Genomic DNA, 25,745 nt, shown 5'->3' with positions numbered 1-25,745 from the left:
GAAGTGACCATTGTCTGAAACTCCACTTATTTGTGAATTGCTTATGGAATATATGTGGTTGCTAAACATTGTGTTTATGAATATCAAGGGGAATAAAGTACTGCCCCTTTTCAAAAGAGCGTACTGTCAATCAAGGGCTGGAACCAAAGAGACAGGATAGGGTAGGGTAGGGTTAGATTGGAGGTATGTTGAATTTGGGCTGACTTCAACTGCTTTTAAAGATGAGGTTAATATTAGTAGCCTGACCACATCTGGAGAGAGAAGAGTTGGTGAATTATGGGTTGAGGGAGGGCATAGCAGTCAGGGGAATTAAAAAACTGTATTGCATTCATAGGGCCCTACAGGTAAATAACAGTGGTTTGCAAGTTGGCCTTTCTCTTAATTAAAACGATGGAATAAAAAAACTTGCAATGCTAGGATTAAACATGAGTTTAATAACTGGAATTTTCAGGCAATTCCGAAATTTTAATTTAGATGTTAATTCTAATCCTGTTTCTTTCCAGAACCTCCTTTAAAAAGAATTCTTTAATTTGTCTTCACTCCTTATATTTCTGATGTTCTGTTAAAAATATTTACAAGCAGGGAAGTATTACAGAAGCTGAAAGAAGCAAGCAATGATAAAGAGCATACATTTCTAAACTGGATCATCAATCCCTGGAAAACTTAAATTGATTAGGCTTCATTCAGGAGGACAAGGCTGCCGGATATCTTTAGTCATAAGGCTACAATTCCTTAGGCAAATTTTAACGTTGGATCATCTAATTCTTTACAAAATTCATTAACCACTCTCATGTTTTGCCATGTTAACTAGGATAGCACATGCTCATAAAGCCATGTTTGTCATACTGAAGAACATTTCCTGAATGAATACCTAATTCCAGGTACTCTTCTCAGGGCTTAACATGAGTTAATCTCAAAAAGTTTGTAAAGACATTGCTGTCAAATGATTCATTGACTTGGCCAATATTCATATTTATTTTTACTTGGGATATTTGTTTTATTTTCATTATTTCTTCTCTTTCAGCTCTTCTTTATGCAACCATTTTTGGAAACGTTACCACAATTTTCCAGCAAATGTATGCCAACACCAACCGATACCATGAGATGCTGAATAATGTACGGGACTTTCTGAAACTGTATCAGGTCCCCAAAGGGCTTAGTGAACGAGTCATGGATTATATCGTCTCAACATGGTCCATGTCAAAAGGCATTGACACAGAGAAGGTATGCATCATTATTATTGTTGTTATTTATTTTCCATTCCAATGGGATCTTCTGATGCCTATAGCTTTACCACTGTATACTGCTTCCTAAGTGACATATCAGTCAATCATAGTATCTATTGAGTGCTGAGAAGGTGAAAAGCACTCAACCATTAATCATCAGTGTAGAAATTATGGTTTCTGTAAACAACTGATTACTCCATTTCCCTAAAACACTTGTTACGACTCAGAGTAATTTGCTGCATTCCTCTAGAATTAACAGTGCTGCCGTCTCTTCGGGTTGATTTTATTTTTAATTTCTCCTTTGACTTTTTGCCCATCTAAAATTTAGAAAGAAATGGTTTTGCTTATAAACTAAAAAGTTCTATGTCTTCTGTGCTGTCCTCTACTTAAATCTCTCCCCTTTCTCACACATATTTACAAAGCAACTTACAATTATTTATTTTCCTCTTCTCCTTACACAAATCTGTAAAGTGGATACCACCTCATTCATCTGACATCTCTATTTTCTTATATCTCACTTGTCTCTTCATGAAACCTCTTCTAATTCTTCCCATCTATTTCCTACCAGGGGCAAAGAAGGACCCAAAGTCCTCCTTAAAAAAAACAAATAAAAAAAAATAAATTCTGATTTCCTACACCCAGCTGATTCACATCAAATATGGGGAATGGATAGTAGGGCTTGAACATGAGTTTTAGAAAAAACTGATCTTGAACTGTTTTACTTTATAAGAATCAGTGGAGACCATTATTTTTAGGTACTGAATTTTTGACATGCTAATCAGATAGTACATTACCTTCCTTGCCATTTCCCACAAATTTGATTTGTTCTTTTCATCATATGATGTTGACTTGGAGTTTTTCTTTAAGATCTGCTCAGTAAGTACCTTTCAATGTCAAAGGGAAAGAGCAAATGAACCAAGCAATGTTCAGTCAGAGGAGTTTCATTTAGGTAGTTCTAAGTCAGAGCAGCTGTTGTTAGGAGCAGATGGTTGAGGGGATATTTAGGGACCAGACATGGAAGTGTTGAGGGAGGGAAGCCTTCAGAGGGAGTGCAGATGAGATACTTGGGGGTAATTATGTGAGGAATCATGAAAGAGGGTGAGATTTCCCCCTTCCAACAAGATGCAGTATTAAATTTCTAGTTAAACAGCCATTAAAGTGGAAGATATGACCACAAACAGGAAAAAGACAAACCACCTTCTGTGGAATTTTATTAACGTATGCTCAAGCCAGACAATATGTGGTTAAAAGGAGGGTGTCCGAAAAAAGGAAGAAAATCTTTCTCAGGGACACAGGTGAGGGTCAGTGTTTAGGACATCAGAAGCATGATGTCCTTGGAGGTCCACATTCAGTGAAACTGAGATCAAGAGACAACTGTCTACCTTGTCAATCACCATCTCAGTCAGAAGCTTTTCTTTTCAGAAAATTCAGTGGAGTCACATGGCAGCTGGCAGAAAACATCAGTAAGATGATGGAATAATGGCCTTTTACATTTGAAAAGAGACTGACCTATACTTTAAGCCCAGATCTAGTAAGGGGCAGATTTTTGAGTCCCAGATGCTGGGTTAGTTCAGGAAGGGAGCTGAATAGATTCTCACAAACTTTAAGGACTTGCTCACCTGTCTGCTTCTTGATGGAGTTGGGGTATAGTGCAATGGCATGGGGAATGTCTGAAAGTGGACATACCATGCAGGAGGAAACAATTTCTGGGTTCCTATTATTTACCACTTTCTTTTTGTTTGGTTTGCCTGTTCATCATTTGTGGCAACAGAAATGTACTTCTGATTAGTAGAGTATCCAAAGAGAGTAGAATAATAGGGAAAAAAAGATTGGGAAGCTAATATTAAAGGTAAAATAAACCTTTAGTTCAAATGAAAAGATTCTTAAAGAAATAAGTCAAAGTATTAAAGTGGGTTAGCTTTTGGATAAGAAAAAATCATGAGGGCGCCTGGGTGGCTCAGTTGGTTAAGCATCTGATTCTTGACTTTGGCTCATGGTTTGTGTGATCTAGCTCTGTGTCAGGCTCTGTACTGACAGTGCAGAGCCTTCTTGAGATTCTCTCTCTCCCTCTCCTCCCCAACTTGTGTGAGCGCACTATCTCTCTCAACATAAATAAACATTAAAAAAAATAAAGAAAAAAGAAAAAATCATGCCTCTAACTGAATGGGAAGCCAGAAAGAGTAGTTTTTGACTAATGGGAGAAGCAGAGTTAAATAACTGTGGCAAATACGAAAGCTTTGTTATGCCATGTATAAAACATATCTAAAGTTTAATTTGATGTGGCAGCGAACTCTCCATGCCTGTATTGATTTCTCCCAGCCTATTAAGAAAATCCCCGCCCAAAGACATGAGAGGTAAGCCATGACAGAACTATAAATAAAGGGATATATGCTAAAGTCTGGGCCTGGGAAGGAGGTATATGAGATTCTCACTAATTTCAGAGTCAATGAGGCTGAATTTTAAAATGTATCCTTACAGAAACAGACTCTTAACCCTGAGAACAAACTGATGGTTACCAAAGGGGATGGGTGAAACAGGTGGTGGGGATGAAGGAGTGCACTTGTGATGAGCATCAGGTGTTGCATGGAAGTGATGAATCACTATATTGTACATCTGAAAGTAATGTTATACTGCATGGGAACTAACTGGAATTTAAATAAAAACTTTAAAACAATGTATTCCTGGGGCTCCTGGGTGGCTCAGTCGGTTGGGCGTCTGACTTCGGCTCAGGTCATGATCTTGCAGTTCATGGATTCGGGCCCCACGTTGGGCTCTGTGCTGAATGCTTGCTTGGAGCCTGGAGCTCAGATTCTGTGTCCCTTTCTCTCTCTGCCCCTCCCCCTGCTTGTGCTCTGTCTCACTCTGTCTCTCAAAAATAAATAAATGTAAAAATAAATAAATAAATAAGTAAATACATAAATAATGCATTCTTACCACACCATATCCTATACTGAACCAAAAGAAAAAAAAATTGTCATTCTACTTTGGTTTAGTAGAGAAACTAACAACCACAGCAGAAAACCCACATGCCTGTTAGGTAGGCATTCAGTAATTTGACAAATAAATAGTATATATAACATATAATTTTAAAATATGATAATAAAGTATCCACATATAGACACAAGAATTAGTAGCCAAAGCAAAAAATGGGAATAAATATCTCAGAACTAGAGTTTACTATGGATAAGAACTGAATGTAAGTTAAAGGACATATCACAAAGAAGGAATTGATATATTATTTAGTGTAATTATAAAATGAGCTAAAGATCTAAGAAAATATTTAATGAGGGTTTCCCATATGGCCTAACATAAATATCAGATGGACTGAGTTAAATGCAAAAAGTAAGAAACCATAAACTAGTAAAAAGAAACTATGTGAACATGTTTAATTTATCTTTGTACATATTAAAGCAATGGAATACATAACAAAGTAACTGGTGAATAGATTTGGCTAGAAAATATAAAATCTTTCACACCAAAGACCATGAAAATGAAAATAAGATAGAATATTTGGAACAAATATCACAAATGAAAGGTTAATTACCTTAATATGTAAAATGATTTTGTAAATCAATAAGAATTAAGATGCCTGAGGAGAAAAATTAGCTGAGTACATAGTTTATATAAATATACAAAAATACAAATTATTAATAAACACAAAAATACTATTTTAACTTGTAATAAATACTGAAACAGCAAGAGACCATTTTTAGTATTTCAAATTGCCAAAGATAATGGCCACTCTTGGCAAATGCTGTAGTGACTGACACTATCATATAATTCTGGTTTATATGTAATTTGGTATAGCATTTCCTTTTTTGTTTATTTTTGAGAGAGAGAGAGAAAGAGAGAGAGCCTGAGTGAGGGTGGGGGATGGGCAGAGAGAGGGAGAGAGAGCATGCCAAGCAGGCTCCAGGCTGTCATCTCAGAGCCCAATGTGGTTCAAACCCACAAATCATGAGATTATGATCTGAGCTGAAATCAAGAGTCAGTCGCTTAACTGACTGACCCACCCAGGTGCTCTGGTATGGTATGGTATTTCTTGAAAGCAGTTTGATTAAAATAATATCTTAAGTTAGGGGGATATTCTAGAGCTCAGTCCTTGTGCCTCTTCTCTTTCCTATCCATATTCTCTTCTTCAGTGATATCTTGCAATCTTATGACTTTAAAATGTGTGTTAACCCTTCCCAAGTCTATATACTCGTCTTGGACCTGTTCTGGAACTGTGGACTCTCCTATCCAACTGCCTACTCACATCCGGTGAGACGATCCAGAACTGAACTTCTCATCATCTCCCATAAACCTGCTCCACTGAACATTCTTCCCTAATGCAATTAATGGAAACTCCACTCCTCAGTTGCTTAGACAAACGTCCCCGTATTAAAACCTCCACCAAATCCTGCTAGCTCCACCTCTAGTTCTAACCCCCTTCGTCTCTGGTCCAAGTCACCATTATGCCCTACCTGGGTTATTGTATAGGATACAGTAAATATTGTATTGCAGATATTGTATTGCAGACAACAGTAGATATTGTATTGCAGTATACTTTCAGCAGAGCAGCCAGTGAGTTTATATGGCTTTCATAATAAAGCTTTCTTCCTATCTATCTTCTATTAATCACATATTCATCTGTATTGCAGGCTCTTTTGATAATAATAATGAAGTTGACTGAGCTTGTTAAAATACAAGGGTGAAAAAAAAGGAAATGAAAGATTGATGATAGTAATCAAATAAATTCTGTAATTCACAATCTCAGAACTATGAACATAGTTGAGGTTGTAGCTTTAGTAAACAGCATCTGAGTTTTAACAATTATCCCGTATTTGACATGAGAGACCTCCATTCAACTTTCTGTTCCTCAGTGAGCCAAATACTTTGTCTTACTATATGTTTCTTGTCTCACGTTTTTTTGATGGTCTCTTTCAGATAGTTTATTAATGTTGGTTATCAGATTTAACTATGAGTATATACTGGAAAAGACTGAAATGTATGAAGTTAAATGTCTTTGTTCCAATGCTTCTCTTCTCTCATTTGTTCTAAAACAGCCATGTTTTTTTTCAGTTGCTAGTACAATAGAACTTAATGATGCATTGCAGCTAATTAGAGACGAACCTTCGCCCCAATTACTGAGATTTCCTTCTATCGTTTCCACATATGTAGTTTTATAGATTTTTTTGAAGTCAGCTTTACCCCCACAAGCAAATTAATCACTGTGATTTAACCCAGTCTTGCCTTATGTGAATAATGTTTTCTCTAATACAAATTGTGGCATTAAAGTCAGGACTTACATGGAGATTGTAGTATTTCTATCAGGAAAGGTTGCCTTAGGCAAGATATTCTATATGGAACAGTACCTAGATTAATTTTATTTGGTTGAAAATATTTTGTTGACACCTAATTGTTACAATTGCTTTAGATTCTTTTTAATTTTAATAACCAAAATCCATCCTCTGGGCTGTGCTACTCGCTAACATTCTGTGCACTTAAAAGACAGAAATGGGTGGAATAAGTGAGGATTTAAAAAGGAAAAAGGAGATTATGGGAAAAAATAGAAAGGATGATGAAGCTTAAAACCTTATCATTTTTTATTTCTCACTGTCTCACTTTTTTTTCTAACATGCAATTTGAAAAAGAACAGTAGAAAAAAGCTCTTTGGTCTTCATTTCTTGTTTCATGTGTTTTATAATAAGCATAAAGTATCAGTAGGAAGATATCATTATATGAAAAGTTCTGGCAGAATTATGCAAAACATTCAGGCAGAAATATGCCTTTAGAATTTAAAACAATTGAGATTTGAATATTTTCATATCTTGGATCATTTTTTTAACCAAATCTATCAAAGAAGTACTCTACTTCTTCCAAATATGGTGGGCAATATATTTTTTCCTATAAGTTAAAATAATGTCCTTTTTAGTCAATTTACTTCTATATGTTTTTTTTTTAATTTAGAAAAGCATGTCTACATATTTTTCTTTGTATTCCTAAATGTGAAAAACAGCAATGACATTTTCATACCTGGCATCATTTCCTTGGTTCAATATTCAAATACTCCCAGAGGTTCCTATGACAATGGCACAGTTGGTTAAGCATCTGACTCTTGATCTCAGCTCAGGTCTTGATCTCAGAGTCTTGAGTTCAAGCCCTGTGTTGGGCTGTGTGCTGGACGTGGAGCCTACTTCAAAAAAAGATTTAAAAAAAAAGGGAGAGAAGACATCAGCCTTCCAAGAAAATCTCTGCAGACAAATGTGCTATGTTAAACATATCATGTAAATACATACATGTGAACATATTAAAATGAAACTGAATTGGTCTTAACATGCATTATAAAAGCACTCTTGTCTTTACTAGAGAGGTAATAATCATTCCAGTCCATATTAATCAGATCATAGATAAAATATTATGCTAGTAATTCTAGCTGGATATTTTATTTTATTTTTTAAAATTTATTTTTTAAATATATGAAATTTATTGTCAAATTGGTTTCCGTACAACACCCAGTTCTCCTCCCAACAAGTGCCCTCCTCAATACCTATCACCCACCCTCCCCTCCCTCCCACCCCCCATCAACCCTCAGTTTGTTCTCAGTTTTTAAGAGTCTCTTATGCTTTGGCTCTCTCCCACTCTAACCTCTTTTTTTTTTTTCCTTCCCCTCCCTCATGGGTTCCTGTTAAGTTTCTCAGGATTCACATAAGAGTGAACACATATGGTATCTGTCTTTCTCTGTATGGCTTATTTCACTTAGCATAACATCTAGCTGGATATTTTAAAAGAAATACTATCAAATGACAGCACTCTTACCAGAAAGTAACCATGACGGCATGAAGTTCTGGGAATCTTGTTATATGGCGGATAATTAAAGGAAATATGAATATTTAGTTTGGCTAATTGAAGGCTTGGGGAGAGGTATGACAGGTGACTTAAAGTATTTTAAATTGCAGTGATCTAACTGCTTCAGGAAAAAATTAACTCCCTGCTGGTAAAGGATACAGGCAGAATGTAGTACACAATGAACTTGCAGGTCCTGACACTAATTTAATAATATTAAATATATTACATGATAATTGTGTCTGAATGATTTGGAGTACCATTACGTATCATATCTTATTTAAAATTCAGACACATATATTCAAGATATCCTATACCAAAAATGATAGAATAAGATTCTATAAGTCAGTAATTATTTCCCAACAATTTTTTTATTAGTAAAGCTATGTACTCTGGTTTCACAAATGCAACTAATTGTTTTTTTTTTTTTTTTCCCTATGGCTATAGAACAAATGCCATTTTTAAAAAATTCTGAGGAACACAAAATCCCTGATCGGGATAAGCTAGGCCTTGCCCAAGAAACAAGTGACATATTATTTTTCTGTGGTTGTTAAGTAATCTGTTTGTTGAAAGGGACTGCGTAGTCTATCCTTGTAAGGAACTATTCTATAGCCTGTTGTGGGAAAGCATCATGCCCCGAATTTCTGAAAACTCTGACTTTCTACCTATATATAAACATGGTCAGGGAACTTGACTATTGTCATGGCCACGTGTCTGGCTCATTTGTTACCCACAAAAATATTTTGAAGTATTCAGAATTATTATTAACATTTCTCCTTTCTAGCTGGCCTACAGGCTTTCTCTGAAAATGTGGACTTTATCTGAAGCTTCGATTTTATTTTTCCTTCCATTTATCAGAAATTAAAATAATACTCAAGGGTTTATTAGAAACATTACAAATAAGGAGAACTTTTTAATATTTCTCTGATCATATTTCAGAACATTCAAGTGCATATGTAGTTTGTCAGGGCTTTTGGCATAGTTTAAGAATGCTCCAATGCAAGATTTATATTATTGTCAGCTGATATGATTATTCATAAACTTCCTGCGTGTCAGGTAGCAGGCGGTATTATTTTTCTATAATAATGATAGGGAGGCATTGTATGACTAAAATAAATCCTGAGTGACCCACGCCTCTTGCTAGGAATATTAAATGTGTTCTTTTTATGTACCATGTTGAAATTACTTCAGTGTATTTCATTTTCTTACCAATATGCCACTGGTCTCTGAGGTAGGGACTAAGCAATTATTTGATAGTGTAGTCTAGGAATGAGAAGAAGGACTTGTTTATATAGGGCAATGGGTGAGTTGCCCAGTAGCATGGCTTTATATAGACCATGAGAACTGGGTTTCATTCTCCTGTGTTCACATCCACATTGGAGATAACCACCTTACTTATTTGGCTGGAAGATGAAAAGTACCCATGTAGTGCCTGCGTACGAGAAGCAGCCACAAGTGCTAACAAATAATTTAGTCTGTTGTGGTTATAATTTATTTCTTCCTTTACCAGTTATAAATTATGAGAACTTGCTCATGTTTGGCATCATTTTTAATCTTCGTCTTTGCTGGTATTCTGTGTCATCTTTAAATTATAGATGAAAATAGAACCTCAATTGGAGAGACAGTTGGATGAATAAAATATTTCTATATACACACCCACTGAACACAAATACAAAACATATTTTAGACTTAGAGGAAAAGTTAAATCATGAATGAATCCACATACTGCAGACAGTTTGATAGTATGAGTAGGTGTGTGTATCCAACCTGCTATTTTGTTCTGAGCTGCCTTGATTGATCTGTTTTCAAACTCTCACTAGAGGAAATCTTCAGAAATGTCTATTGAAAAAACCCATTTTTGAATGAGATCATAGTGTTACCTACAACTTTTGCGGTTTACTAGACAAAAGTAGAATTATGCAGATGGTTGGATTTTATAAACTGAACTTTTTAAAAAAGATGTCTCCATTCCTGTGATTTCTGTCTTTGTTACTCTTTGACCGTGTTTGTTATATTTGATTTTTCTTCCAGGGCTCTGTGGCTTTCTATTCCTTACTCATTTTCCCATTTCTTTCCTGGTTCTTTTGATAATGCCTAAAAGATGCCTGTATTTTGGCTCAGGCTGATTGCTTTTTTTGATTTTGGATTCATTTATAGTCTATGAAGTACCGAAAAGCTACTTTTAGCTCCTTTACTAGTTGCCAAATAACCATAGGCATCTCTGTCTGGCACAGCAGAAGGCAGCAAGAGGCGGAGAAAATAAATACATTTAAAGAAAAAGAAAAATTGTTATGTACGAAAGATATTCCTCTAGTTGTTCACTGCCAATTTCCTGAGGTGCCACTTCATGCCCTCCTCCTGGGCATGGTCCTGGACAAGGAGAGGAACACATGGCTATGCAATCTGGTGGCATGAGTGTTGACCTGTCTTGAGACTGAGACCTTCAGGCATCTCTTGGCACATTAGCATTCTTTTTGATTTCTTTATTTCTGGAATTTTCTTGAGAAAGTCTTCACTTCCTTCATTTCTGAGATACAGGGTATTGCTGAGATACAGGAGACATCAGTTAAAGAAGGATCTATACGATGGTAGAATTTATAAATAGGAAAACAGCCGTCCTTTAAAATTTACATCCACATCAAAGGGAACCTTGGTTTTGTAGGATATTGTAGTAATTGCTATGGAGTGGAAAATAAAGATAAACACAATCTCTGCTCTTGTGTTGCTCAGAGTCTAATGGGGGAGGAGACGTAAATCATCATAGAGATAAATGTATGATTCCAAATTGTGATGATGCTTGAAATACAATAAATGGAGCTATGTAAGATTTTTTTAAATGGAGAAGGCGTGAATCTTATTTAGATGTGGGTCGAAGAAGGCAATAGAGAAAGCAATAGAGTTTGGACATAAAATCTTATTAGAAACTGAAACTCTTCATGCATCTTATAATAACACACAAATTCCCTATGAGCTAATCATTAAGTAACTGGTTTGAAGGTGGAAAAGAGTAGAAAGGAAAAATCTAGTTCGTCCATTAGGTACTAATAAATTATCAATTAACCAGCATTAAGCAACTGTGAATTGCCTGTACTTTCCACGTGTCGTAGAATAACTTCAACTGCTCATTCACATTGGTTAAAAATCTTACTGTAAAGCCAGTAGCAATATATAAATTGACACAGGGCACGTGGATTCCATTGGTACCTTCATTTGATTAAACCAATCAGCATGTATCTGTTTCAAAGCAGTTCTGCTGCCTTTGTGGGCAAGTGTCAGAAAATAATACATTTATCACCAGAGTATAGCTTTCTGCATTCTGTTATTATCACCTCTACCAAGGATGAATAAATGTTAGAAGAATATTTTATAATCATCTTGTTTCTAAAATTTTTACTTAATAGAAATATGTAACTGTTACGTACAATTAGAAATATGACAGAAAAAGAAGAAAAGAGAATAAATCGTCCGCAATCCCACCACTTACAGAAATATAGCTTGCCACACTGATTCTGTGGTTTTGTGAACATATATTTATGCCATAAATATATACTACATAAACATTTCTATTATATTTAAAGGATATAGTATATATTTTAAATCTTCTATTATTAGATATTGAGATGTCTCAATATTGAGATGTCTTTATATTAAGATAGACACTGAGCATCTGGTTTGCCAGATCAAAGGGTATGTACATTTTATAGTTTATATTATTTATATAGTTTATTTCTTCTAAAAGATCAAATGAGCTATCACCAACATAGGTTCACATGTATCCTTTTTCAGAATAGCATTGTTAATATTGGGCATTAATCTTCTTTTAATTTTTATGAATTTAATAAGCCATTAATTTTAGTGTTTAATTTTTACTCTTTCCAACACATAAGTACTATGATGATTTTTATTTACTAGTATAGAAATAGTTTGAGAGAGATGAAATGACTTATTTTATGTCACATATGATGAAATTGGGTTTGGACTAGGTCTGCATTATAGAGGAACATTCTGTTACTTGTTGCATATTATTATCAACTAATATGCTATGTATTAGTAGACAAATATCTCCTTATCACACCTTAATTTTTCCTGTTTTTTAAAAAAAGTTTATTTATTTATTTATTTATTTAGAGCATGCACAGAAGTGGGGGGAGGGCAAAGAGAGAGAAGGAGAGAGAAAATCCCAAGCAGACGCTGCACTGACAGCATGACTCAGGGCTCGAACTCAGGAGCCGTGAGAGCATGACCTGCGCCGAAACCAAGAGTCAGATGCTTAAGTGATTGAGTGCCCCAAGTTTTTCCAGTTTTTTTCCCTATGTGTTTATTTTTCCAAATAAAGTTTCTCTACTCTCCCTACTTATCATTTTCCTATACCCCCAAAAGAAATCCATGAACATTTGACTGGAATTGTATTGTTATCATCTCAGAGTTAAGCCACACAGGAGAGACCATCTGAAAACTTGTGCAGGTTGGTCAGGATGAGATATGGTGGGCTCATGAGAAGGAATTATAGAGCTTGGGCATAGCTCTTCTAATGCAGAGTTAGAAGTTCCACTTGTAGAAGTCAAGGTGAAGATCAAAGGATTGCACAGTTTGGATTGGAGGTAGTGTAGGTAGGGTATGATGGGCAAAATGCTAGACCAGCAATAAGGAGACTTGAGTTCTAGTTAGCTAGTCTTCCAGTCTAGTTGTCACGTGCCAGCAGGATGGATGAACAGTCACTTAAACTCACACAGATTCAGGATATATATTCTTTCATGATATTTCCATTTCTAGGATTAAAATTTAAACATATAATCTGGGAAGTTTTTGTTAGAAATAGTATTTTCCTTTTAGCACCCAGGAAAAATCAGAAGACCGTCTAGATTAAAGAGTTTAATATTGTAACCTTGTATCAAACTTTATCTTGGGACACTGAATGAGAAATTAATGGGAAACAGCCTTTTTAGGGGAAACCAGTCACCATTAGAAGAGAAACAACCCAACCAACCACCCAGTTGTTTCAGTTAAGATTCTTCTTGTCTAGGGCACAATTTAAAATGCTAGTACATCCAAGGGTGGGGGGGCGCTTGGGTAGCTCAGTTGGTTAAGTGTTCGACTTTGGCTCAGGTCGTGATCTAACAGGTCATGAGTTCAAGCCCCACTTCAGGCTCTCTGCTGTCAGCACAGAGACCTTTTCAGATCCTCTGTCCCCCTCTCTTTCTGCCCCTCCTCTGCTCACACGCTCCCTCTGTCTGTCTTTCAAAAATAAATAAACATTAAAAAAAATGCTAGTACCTCCAAAGAGAATTTCCCCCATTTAATCTGACAGTTAGTACTTGGCTTCAGAGTGTATTGTAAAAGTAATAAAATCAATGGTCACATAATTTTACATGTGTTTAATGATTCATACACTTCAATAAATAACAGAGCACAATATGATTAGAAGCAATTCATTTATCCAACCATTCTCAAGACAGTTGAGAACCATCCTTCCATATAGTAAGAACACAAACAAAACCTAAACCCCAAACCCCAAATCCTCTTTATTGTTAATGGTAACACTTCATTATCATCTTAATTTTCTGTTACAAGGACTTTGATTTAATAATGGCTTACTAACTTTGTAATAAAGTTTTGTATGGTTAGAGGGAAGATGAAAAATTTTTTCTAAAAGAAAGTAAAATTCTCTATGCTGGGAGCTGAAGCTTGACAAGAAGTGTTGTCAAGAATTCATAAATATTTAGGTAAATATTGATGCATAGGTTGATGTTTACTTTAAAGATCTGTTTCCTGTTCCAATCTTGAATATCACGTGTTGATTAAGCCTCTGTTTAGACTCAAGACATTGTTCCAGTCTCTACAATGCACGAGTGAATGAGACAGCCCTGCCACCTTGGGCTTGCATTCTCACAGGGCTGATCAAATCATTCTGCTTTCATTGACCTACTGATACTATTTTATGGTTACACCAAGAGGTACTTGGCCTCTGGGCCTGGGACACCTGGAAGAAGGTAAACCAAGGATCAGAGGTAATGGAATACACATTTAGTGAATTAGTAATGGCAGAGAAAATGTTTGCTTCTAATTCCTAGGGTTCTGACTCTAAAGTCAATGCTCTTTGCCCTACATCAGTCAGTTATTCCGTACATACTGTGTTCTAGATGCTATGCTACACACTGGAGATGAAACTGAGCAAGATAGGCAGGGTCTTTGACACATGAAACTTACAGTTTAGGGGGCAGACAGAGAAGACTAATTATGTGAATAATTAACATTTTCTAATTCCTTAATAAAAATTTAAATGATTGTGAAGTGTTAGCATTCAAGGTAAATAAATATATACATACATATACATATATATTTATATATATTTATAGATGCTTATATATAAATGCTTTAATATATAGGTATATATTAAATATATATATTAAATCTATCTATGTATAGATATATTAAATACACACACACACACACACATATATATTTAACTTTGGTTTTCTTCTTTAATATAGAGAAGGATGGTTCTCACCTGCATCGAGAATGGTGGAGTAAATTCACTATTCCTAAACATAATGTACTCTGTGATATATCGAAATCTCTGAATCTTTATAGACATATTACAATTATGTGATCTTTGTTACTCTGTAATAATAGCCAGATGATAACAGGATTGTGACAATTCTTGCTTCTGTTTTTATTAATCAGTAAGAGGTATATAATTTTACTAAACTGCATTGGTATAATTATAATCAGGAACAATGAAACTTGGAATTTTAATGAGCTTGTGCTGCCTAACTTGGTGTGAATATTAGATTAATGTTAAGGTTTTCCAATATTGGAAAAAGGTTCTTGTATTCTTACTGGTGTTGGGGTTGGGAAAACTGCTTTCATTTGTACAGTCATTTACTATGTAACATTGCAAAAATGTACACAAATTTTATTTTCTTAAGTCCCTTGTAAGAACCCAAGTTCCCTTAAGAGCTCAATATTTTAATGAACAGATATCAGAAAGCCATCAAACTAATTACTTACATAAGACACATATACACCAGAAATGCCTGGTTGTATAGTCTAAACTTGGTGGGTGCTAGAGCTAATATTCTTGATATTCAATTTACCTGTAATTGGTTTTAAGAAAATTCTTATATTGAAATCTTTCTACACATGCACAGAATTTCATTTATTTGGCTTTTTGAGGGCTGTTGTAAAAATTTCAAAAATAAGACAAAAGATTCAAAAACAAAACAAAACAAACAAGCAAATAAAACCAACAGTCTGATTTTCTTTCTTCACACTTCATTTTTAAAGTATTTTATATAAGATTCGAAAAGAGTTGAGAGAAAAGTTGTTATGACCTTTACTTTCTAACTAATGAAACATGTGACATGAGATCGTCACTTTATCTTAATATACCTCACTGTTGGCAACAGTGCATAAGAATGTTAGTGGCAAAGCATGAATTGGGTCACAGAAGTAAATTTTCCAGTTGACTGGGACTTGTACTTTCCTGCACAGTTATTTAAGGATCTCGAAAAAAAGCCTTTCAAATATTAGTATTTTCCTCGAGTTATATATGAAAATATTACATATTCCATAAGTTAGGGCCATATTTTTGTCACGGGGAACACTATAACTTCTCACAAATTTAGACATGTGCTTGTTTCGTTCCATAATTCCAAATCCTGTAACAGAGAAAGACAGTTTGGTCATTATGATTTCATGGATAACCTCTTAAAATAGTTATACCAAACACAACTTATCCTTATGTTTGTTCATATTTGTATTGGCTTTCACACAAAATTATAGACTTCTCATAAATTAAAATCAAGAGAGAACAAGACCGTACATCAACCTACATAAACATATACACATACACATGTAGGTAAAGGATTAAACACAATAGAGGTGTCTGGCCACCTGGAGTGTCATTGTTACTGAAGTTGGTCATACTGAGCTTTTGGTTTTCCTGGCAGCTGAATTAAAAGAGAAATGTTTTTTTCTATTAAAGGAAGCAAACACATTTGTCTAAAGACTTACATATTTTCTTCTGGCATTGAATCCAAAGAGAACTTTGCCATGTGAGACTTTTTGTTTGCAAGCAATAGAGCATATTGATCAAGTTCAGGGATCCACAAACTTTTTGTATAAAGGACCAGATAGTACATATGTAGTTTAGGCTTTGTGGGCCATGTGGTCTCTGTCTCATCTCCTTAACTTTGCCCTTGGAGCATGAAAAGAGCCATAGATAATAAGAAGTAAATACGTGAATATTTCTGTGTGCCAATGAAACGTTGTTTATGGACACATTAATTTGAACTTCATATATTTTCAAATGTAATGGAATGTATTTTTCTTTTGATTTTTTTTCAATCATTTAAAAAAGTAAAAACCATTCTGTGGGGTGCCTGGGTGGCTCAGTCAGTTGAGTGTCTGACTTCAGCTCAGGTCATGATCTCGTGGTCCGTGAGTTCAACCCCTGCATCAGGCTCTGTGCTGACAGCTCAAAGCCTGGGTCCTGCTTTGGATTCTGTGTCACTGGCTCTCTCAGCCCCTCACCTGCTTGCACTCTGTCATCCTCAAAAATAAATAAACATTAAAAATGTAAAAACCATCTGAACTCAGTGGCTGTACAAATGCAGGTAGTGGGCCAGATTTGGCCTTCAGGCTGTACTTTGTTAACCTCTGCATAAGATCTCTAGGGGTGCCTGGGTAGCTCAGTCGGTTAAGCATTCAACTCTCGATTTTGGCTCAGATCATGATCCCAGGGTTGTGGGATGGAGCCCTGCATCCAGCTCCACATTGGGCATGCAGCATGCTTGGGATTCTCTCTCTCTCTCTCTCTCTCTCTCTCTCTCTCTCTCTCTCTCCACACCCCCTCTTCCTCTGCCCCCTCCCCCGCTCACATACACACTCTCTCTCTTAAAAGTATAAATAAATAAATAAGATTATTGGATCTCTAGTCCGATTTCTATCATAGTCAAAATTGCAGCATCTCCATTGCTGAAGTCTTTAGGTATCTTCCTTGATTTAGGTTTCTTCACAGAAGTTAATACAACCTGAAGTATTATATATATAGTTCACTCCTTTGTTAAAGAATTAGAATAATTCTTAGAATTATTAGAATAAACATTTCATGCAGACAGGCAATTTTGCCTCTTTTATTCTTAATAATTAGCATTTTGATAGTGATTGGTACATGGTGGATGCTCAATAAATATTTTATCAATGGATATAATTCTGGGGTCATAAGGGCATATAAATTTGGAAGCCATTAATATATAAAAGACCATCAACACCTAGCTGTGATCATGCAAAATGACATTATGGCTAAGAAAGAGAAAAGGGTATAAGATCAAGCTTTGAGAAACCTCCTGCAGTTAGATGTCAAGCAGACAAGAAAGGTCTAGAAAGAACACTGAGCAGTAGTTGCTCACATTATAGGAAAAATGGAAATATTTGATTTTATGTAAGCCAAGAGAGAAAATGAACAAACGTCTTGAAGTCTTCTAAAAGACACATAAAATAAAATGTGAAAAATTCCACTTATATTTTGCAACATGGAGCTTACTGGTGGACTTGATGAAAACAGATTTACTAGAGTATTGGAGACAGATGCAACATTGGAGTGAAGAGGAGTAATGTGTAATAATTAAGACCGTGTGATTTTGGCATAGGGACAAGCAAATTGACATATGGTAATGGCATAAGATAATGACCCTAATTATTGTCCCAGACATATGGGGAGATTTTATATAAATCAGAGAGAGGCAAATGTGGATCTGTGGGTAAGGTAGGACCATTCAATAATTATGTCATTGGTATTAAAGGTTACCTGTATGGGAAAAAAAATCCAATTTAATTGCTCCATACCACACCAATCAATTCTAACTTTAAAGATTTAAATATTAAAAACTGTGATTTTTTACAGAAGTAGGAAAAAAAATCCTAAAATTCATATGGAACCACAGAGGACCCCCAATAGCCCAAACAGTCTTCAGAAAGAACATGCCCAGAAGTATCACACTTCCTTATTATAAAATATATTATAAATCTATAGTGATTAAACCGGGATTGTACTGACATAAAGACTTATAGACCATACAGAGCCCAGAAATAAACCCAAGCATATATGGTTAACCAACTTGACAAGGGCACCAAAGAATACACAATAGGGAAAGGATAGTCTTGTCAGCAAATGGGGCTGGGAAAACTGGCTATTAACCTGCAAAAGAATTAAATTGGATCTTTATCTCACACCATACACAAAAATCAACTCAAAATTGAAGACTTAAACTTAAGACCTGAAGTTATAAAACTCCTAGAAGAAAATATAGGGGAAGCTTCATGACATTGGTCTTGGCAATGATTTCTTGAATATGACACCAAAAAAATGGGCAACAAAATTGGTAACAGACAAGTGTAACTATATCAAACTAAAAAGCCTCTGCATAACAAAGGAAAGCACTAAAAAAGTAAAATGCCGCCTATGAATGGGAAAAAATATTTGTAAGCACTACATTTGATAATGGGTTAATATCCAAAATATATAAGGAACTCATACAACTCAATAGTGAAAATACACCAATTCAATTAAAAAATTGGCCAAGGACTTGAATTAGACATTCTTCATAGAAGACATACAAATGACCAGCAGGTATATGAAAAGATGCCCAGCATCCCCAATCATCAGGGAAATACAAATCAAAATTACACTGAGATGTCACCTTACATTTATTAAAATTACTACTACCAAAAAACCCCCCAAAAAACCACCACCAACAAAAAAACAAAATGAGAGAGAGAGAGAGAGAGAGAGAGAGAGAGAGAGAGAGAACTGTCAGCAAGGATGTGAAGAAAATGGAACTCTTGTACGTTATTGGTGGGAATGTAAAATAGCACACCTGCTATGGGAAACAGAATGGAAGTTTTTAAAAAATTAAAAATAGAACTACCAGATGATAGAGCAATTCCAATTCAAAATAATTGAAATTGGTGTATCAAACAGATATTTGCCCTCCCATGTTCACTACAGCATTATTCACAATAGCCAAGATGTGCAAATAATTTAAATCTATCAGTGAACAAATGGATAAGGAAAATGTGCTGTACACATACAATAGGGTATTATTCAGCCATAAAAAGAGGGGAATCCTGCTATATGAAACAATATGTATGAAATGAGAGGACATTATGCTAAGTGAAATAAACCAGTCACAGAAGGATAAATACTGCATGATTCTGTTTATGTAAGTTATTTAAATAGTTGACTCCTAGAAACAGAAAATAGTGTTTGAATGGTGGTTCCCAGAGTCTGAGAGAAGGGACAATGGGGAGTTGCTTTCAATGGGTATAAAGTTTCAGTTTTGCAAGATAAATAAGTTCTAGAGATCTGCTGTGCAACATCACACCTAAGGTCAACAATACTATATTTCACACTTAAACATTTGTTAAGAGGGTAAATCTCATGTTAAGTGTTCCTACCACAATAAAAAAAATAATACATAGAAAATCTTTCTGATTAAATATATGTTTAAATTCTTAATCTCTTAAACATGACATATTTTGACTTAATAACAAAGATACTAAAAATTTGACTTTAGCAATATTAGCACTTTCTGTACATCAAAATACACCACAGGAAAAGTGAAAAAATAATATATGAATTAGGAGAAAATGTTGAAATATAAGTAATCAGTAAAGGATTAACTTCCAGAATATATAAAGAGTTCCTATAAATTAATAAAAAAAAGATAACTCAATAGAAAGAGAACAGACACAAATAGGCATTTCTCAAAAGAGGAAATACAAATTAAAAACATAATGCTGACCTCTGGATTCCCATAATATAATCGTGGCGGCCAAACTTTGCTCACAAATGTTCTCCCCAAATCTCTAGACTAAAAGGAGAGCAAATGAAGTCACCTTAAGAGTATGCCTAAAGCTCAGGTAAGAGAGAATATTGTAAATTTTTATACTGAATTGAACAGTGGGAAATACATCACGAAACCAACAGAGTTGACTCTGGGACCCGCAACAGAGCTGAGAGTCAGAAGGGAGATATACAGAACAGAGGAAGAGGCAAGTGGTCTTAGTCATGATGGAGGACAGACAACAGTGATCAGGGTTCACCATCCACAATGCAAAATACTGAGGACAGGGGCACCTGGGTGGCTCAGTTGGTTAGCGTCCCACTTTGGCTCAGGTCATGATCTCACAGTTTGTGAGTTCCAGCCCCACATTGGGCTCTGTGCTGACAGCTTGGAACTTAGAGCCTGCTTTGTATTCTGTGTCTCCCTCCCTCTCTGCCCCTCCCCTACTCATGCTCTGTCTCTCTGTCTCTCTGTCTCTGTCTCTCTCTGTCTCTGTCTCTCTCTCTGTCTCAAAAATAAATAAACATCAAAAGAAATTCTAAGTCTGAGGGCAGGAGTGAGACATAGTGAACCAGAGTACATGCTTATGTGGAGTCAGGAAGCTTGGAGTGTGCTTAGGATGAGAAGAAATAGTTTAGGGAAGGCCATACTTCTGTGGGAAAGGAAAGCCTTGGAAGACTGCTATTTTTCTTGGAAGCTTAGTGGTAAAGGGATGAAAGGAAGTGTCTTAAGATAAGAGGACTAAGAACAGGATATAAGAAGTTAAAACCAAATTATTTATGGATGTATATATATAATATATATAATAAAATATGTATATTTTAATGTTATTTATTTATTGAGAGAGAGAGAGAGAGAGAAAGAGAAAGAGAGAGGGGAAAGGGCAGAGAGAGAGAATCCCAAGCAAGCTTCATGCTATCAGCACAGAGCCTAATGTGGGGCTCGATCCCACAAACCATGAGATTATGACCTGAGCCAAAATCAAGAGTTGGATGCTTAACCAACTGAGCTACCCAGGTGCCTCCAAAATTGTATTATTTATGAGACAAAAAGACAACCTACAGAATGGGAGAAGATATCTGCAAATGACATATCTGATAAAAGATAAGTATCCACAATCTATTAAGAACTTGTCAAACTCAGCACCCCCAAAATAAATAATCCAGTAAAGAAATGGGCAGAAGACATGAACATTTTTTCAAAGAAGACATACGTACGGATGGCCAACAGACACTTGAAAAGATGCTCAACCTCACTCATCATCAAGGAAATACAAATCAAAACCACAATGAGATACCACTTCACGCCTGTCAGGATAATTAACAACTGAGGAAACAACAGGTATTGATGAGGATATGGAGATAGAAGAACCCTCTTGCACTGTTGGTGGGAATGCAAACTGGTGCAGCCACTCTGGAGAACAATATGGAGGTTCCTCGAAAAACTAAAATTGGAACTACTCAATGATACAGCAATCACAGTACTGGGTATTTACCCAAACAATACAAAAACAATAATTCGAAGATATATGCACCCCTCATGTTCATTGCGGCATTATTTACAATAGCCAAGATACGGTAGCAGCCATATGAACTACCTATGACCCAGCAATTGTATTACTAGGTATTTACCCAAAGGACACAAAACTACGGATTCAAAGGGGCACAGGTACCCCAATGTTTATAGCAGCATTATCAACAATAGCCAAATTAAGGAAAAAGCCCAATGTCCATTAACTGATGAATGGATAAAGAAGATGTGGTTTATATATATACAATGGAATATTATTCAGCCATCAAAAAATGAAATCTTGCCATTTGTGATGACGTGGCAAATGTGTATTATGCTAAGCAAAATAAGTCAGTCAGAGAAAGACAAATACCATACGATTTCACTCATATGTGGAATTGAGGAAACAAAACAGATAACCATATGGGAAGGTGGGGGCGCGGAAAGAAAGAGAAAGGGAGACAAACCATAAGAGACTCTTAACTATAGAGAACAAACTGAGGGTTGCCAGAGGGGTGTTGGGTGAGTTGATGGGCTAAATGGGTGATGGGTATTAAGGAGGGCACTTGTGATGAGCCCTGGGTGTTATATGTAAGTCATGAATCACTAAATTCTACACCTGAAACCAATTTATGTTATCGGTTGTTAACTAACTAGAATTTAAATAAAAAATTGAAAAAAAAACACAGAGAAAAACAAAAAGCAAATTGTATAGTTTACAAAGAAATTGCACTTAACTGCTGTAACAGTAAAGGGTACCTTTGAACTAAGGAATCTGGTAAGATACAGAAGAAAACCTGCCCCCCACACTCTTCCCTTACCTCCTCCTTCCCTTCTACACACAAGACTGCCTACTTTTGCTGGTTAGGAAAAATACAACACAAATAATAATAAACAGGAAAAAAAGATAATTTATATATAGATATATAAAGACACTGGAAAAGAAATAAGAAAATAAAACTTCAACATGAAAACACACTTTTACAAAAAGCCATGGTACAGAAGAAAATTGATACAACACCTAAACTAAATTAAATGTAGTGAACAACAAACTTAAGAAAGAAGTTCGTAAGTCATAAATAAAAAAAAATGAATATAGAAAAAGAAATATAGGGAGCTGATCAAAGTCAGAAAATAAATGAAAGCAAAGAGATAAAATAATATTACAAGTGAAGACTAAATTGCAAGGTGCCCACATTCTATCTTTTATTATGTAATAATAGTTATAAGAATATATAATTAAAGAGAATTAAATAAAAAGAGCAAAAAAAATTAATGAAACTAAAATAAAGAGGTACATGTATGCAAACATGTAATAGAGAACACAGGCATAAAGACCCAGTATACATATAATTCATGCCTACCAAAACATGAAATCAAACAAAAAGAACAGAACTGATGTTTAAACCATAATTTAGGAAAGCATCCTGAAACAAACAAAAAAAACCTAAACCACATGCCTGGCCTACTTCATACTGGGGAATATGGACCCTGTTATCATAAACTTCAGGTATATCCTACATGCTTTATAAATGTCAGAGAACTGTAGTTGACATGGTAGGTATGGACGAGTGCCCATTTTAAGTGTGTTCATTGTTTTAAAATAAAAGCATTCATCAGAATTGTGTGATGTAGCTAGCCAAGGTGAAATAAATCAGGATGGGGTTTTCATAGGTGATATCATGGGGAAGAGTAATACAAAATGTTTGTAATGAGAAACAGTAGTAATCTATGCTAGACATTTAAAAGGTGAAAACAGAAGGGGTCAAATTTGTAGGGAAGGTCAATGACGTGGAGATCTTAATACAGTTAATGAACTGTGGCTGACTGTGTGTGCGAATCTGCCTGTTGGGTGTTTAGAGGCATGTACTTCCACAGTGACTGAATTGTCCACACCCCCAGTCTCTAAATGTGCTAATAAGGTGCTTCATGATAGTCTGTACCCTAGATCAGGGATATGTGTGAGCTCTCTGAGTCAGTCACTCTGAAATGGAGAAACTTTTGAGAAGATGTGAGCTAAACGCAGATGGTTACATTTATTGTGGGAGCAAGTGGCATAAGAGTAAGGGTCAGTTTGAGAAGGAGCGAGAATATAAAAAAGATTAGGAAAGTCCAAGCAGGGGACAGATGGTCATGTTGCTAGCAGTTGATGGGAGTGTGTTGTCAGGTAGTTGGGCTCCACATAAGGCACCAGAGTCCTAATCCAAGGATCTTTCAGGAAATGTTTCCAAAAGGGCCACATGTTGTCATGAGAGCCATAATAGATAGCATTCAAATCAGGCTTAGATTGTATAGTCAAATGTGCCTCCAACTGTTACAAGTTGACCTGGGATAAATTTCTGTTGATTATCTCTGTATCCAGTAGCAATTCTGTGTTATAGATAGAGCAAAAGGGCTTTAAAATCATCCAAACTATGGATCTGTTAATAACTATTGTAATATGGAAATAATAATACCTGCACTGTATAGTTTTGGTAAGGATTAAATGGTTGGTGTCATTTTCTCTTTCAAAGTCTGAACCAATTGCATCTAAGAAAACAATATTGAAATCTCTGCTAAGCTGTGTTTAAGCCTTAGGAGAGAGATTCGGCTTGCCACTCTGTTAAAATATTGGACACTGTGATTTCACAAAAAGGCATAAATCTGTTCACCATCCTAGGAAGGATACCTTTTAAGTCATTTCATGCTTTCCCAGAATGTCACTCACATCTCATTGATAAAATAGTATCGGCTTTTTGTTTGTTTGTTTTTTGGTTAAAATATCTCACTCAACCACCATATTAGAAGCTTCTGAAGATAATGGCTGTGTGTTGTGGCTGTTGTTTGCGTATATCCAAAGACATAGCATGTTTCCAACATTCATTGGTGACCATCAATCAGTGAGCAAATGAAATAGCAAACAATGGCAGAACAGTGTTAGAGTGCTTTGAAAACCTCCATGAACTTCGGGAAGGAATGATTCCCTTTCCTTTGACACTGCTTCCTCAGTGTATTAGATTAGATAAAATTTGCAAACCTAATATAAATAAAGGATTCCTTAAAGGGAAAATAATAGTGTAAAGATTTTGTTCAGGTATAAACATCACCAAGGGCCAAACAAACTCTTTGTCTAAATGAAATTTTCAGGACATTTTTGAAGTGTTTTGGGCATTTAAGAGGATGAAGCTAGAATATTTTACAGAGAGCTCTGTTATAAAATGCAAGGTTGCACACTGATTCCCAAAGCAAAGGTGTCTTTTGTTTTTGTTTTGTTTGTTTCTTTCTGGGGTGGGGGGGGGCAGGTAAAACCCTTGGTTTTGTGCTAGAGGCTAATGCCCTCAGGTCAGAAGTTTGGTATTCGGTCTACTACCCTGGAGCTGAAGGACAAACTAAAATTGTCCCTGGTGAGATTCAGGTCATCTTCTTGCCAGGCTGGGACATGTAAACTCAAGGCTACAGACACTTCTCCTACTGAGGGGCTTCCTCAAGTATTTTTGGCTTTATGAAAAGTCGCACTTGATAAAAGCGTGTTAATGGAGATGACTGCTATGCCCTATTATTAGTTGGTATTCCAGGGGTTCTGGTTTATGGGAGGGCTGTTTGTCTCTTTGTCAAAAGAGAGGGACAAAACTTTTATCTTTTCAAAAACACTTTTTATTTTGAGATAATTGTAGATTCACATGCTTGTAGGAAATCATAGAGATTCTATGTACCCTTCACCCAGTTTCCCTCATAACCAGAAAGTTGACATTGGTACCATTCATCAACCTTATTCAGATTTCATCTCTTTTACACACACGAATGTGCGTGCTGTGTGTGTGTGCATGTGTGTGCGTGTGCGTGTGTGTGTGTATGTGTGTGGTCTTATGCCAAACAGTTTTATCACAAGTGTAGTTTCATGCAATCACTACCATTGTCAGGATGGAAGAGTTCCATCACCAGGATCTCTCGTGCTACCCTTTACGGCAACAGTCACCTGTCTCCCCACCACTTTCCTGAATCCTGGCAATGGCCAATCTAGTCTCTCTTTAATATGGTCATTTCAAGAATGTTGTATAAGTAGAATCATGTAGACGTTTGAGATTAGCTTTATTTCATTGAGCATAATTTCCTTGAGATCCATCCAAATTATTGCATGTATCAATAGTTTGTTCCTTTTTATTGCTGAGTAGGATGCACAACAGTTTGTCCAGCTATTCACCTGCTGAAGGAAATCTGTAGTGTTTTTAGTTTGGGGCTATTGCAAAATAGAGTTCCTGTGAACAGTCATGTACAGGTTTTTGTGTGAATTTAAAATTTCATTTCTTTGGGATAAACACCCAAGACTGTAATTACAGGTCATGTGGTGAGCACATGT

The 25,745-nt window shown here is 35.8% G+C and overlaps 1 protein-coding gene across 1 annotated transcript in view; it reads left to right on the top strand.

The window, feature by feature from the left end:
- The window catches only part of KCNH5 (potassium voltage-gated channel subfamily H member 5), a 306,423-nt gene that overhangs the window by 188,060 nt on the left and 92,618 nt on the right, over positions 1-25,745 (top strand). Inside the window, exon 8 of the mRNA XM_058739265.1 lies at positions 1,025-1,224. Coding sequence (XP_058595248.1) covers positions 1,025-1,224 — 200 coding nt within the window. The remainder of the gene's footprint in view (positions 1-1,024; positions 1,225-25,745) is intronic.

The sequence above is a fragment of the Neofelis nebulosa genome, chromosome 7 (assembly GCF_028018385.1).
Source record: "Neofelis nebulosa isolate mNeoNeb1 chromosome 7, mNeoNeb1.pri, whole genome shotgun sequence".
Lineage (NCBI taxonomy): Eukaryota > Metazoa > Chordata > Mammalia > Carnivora > Felidae > Neofelis > Neofelis nebulosa.
This window is presented reverse-complemented; position numbering and strand designations above follow the sequence as displayed.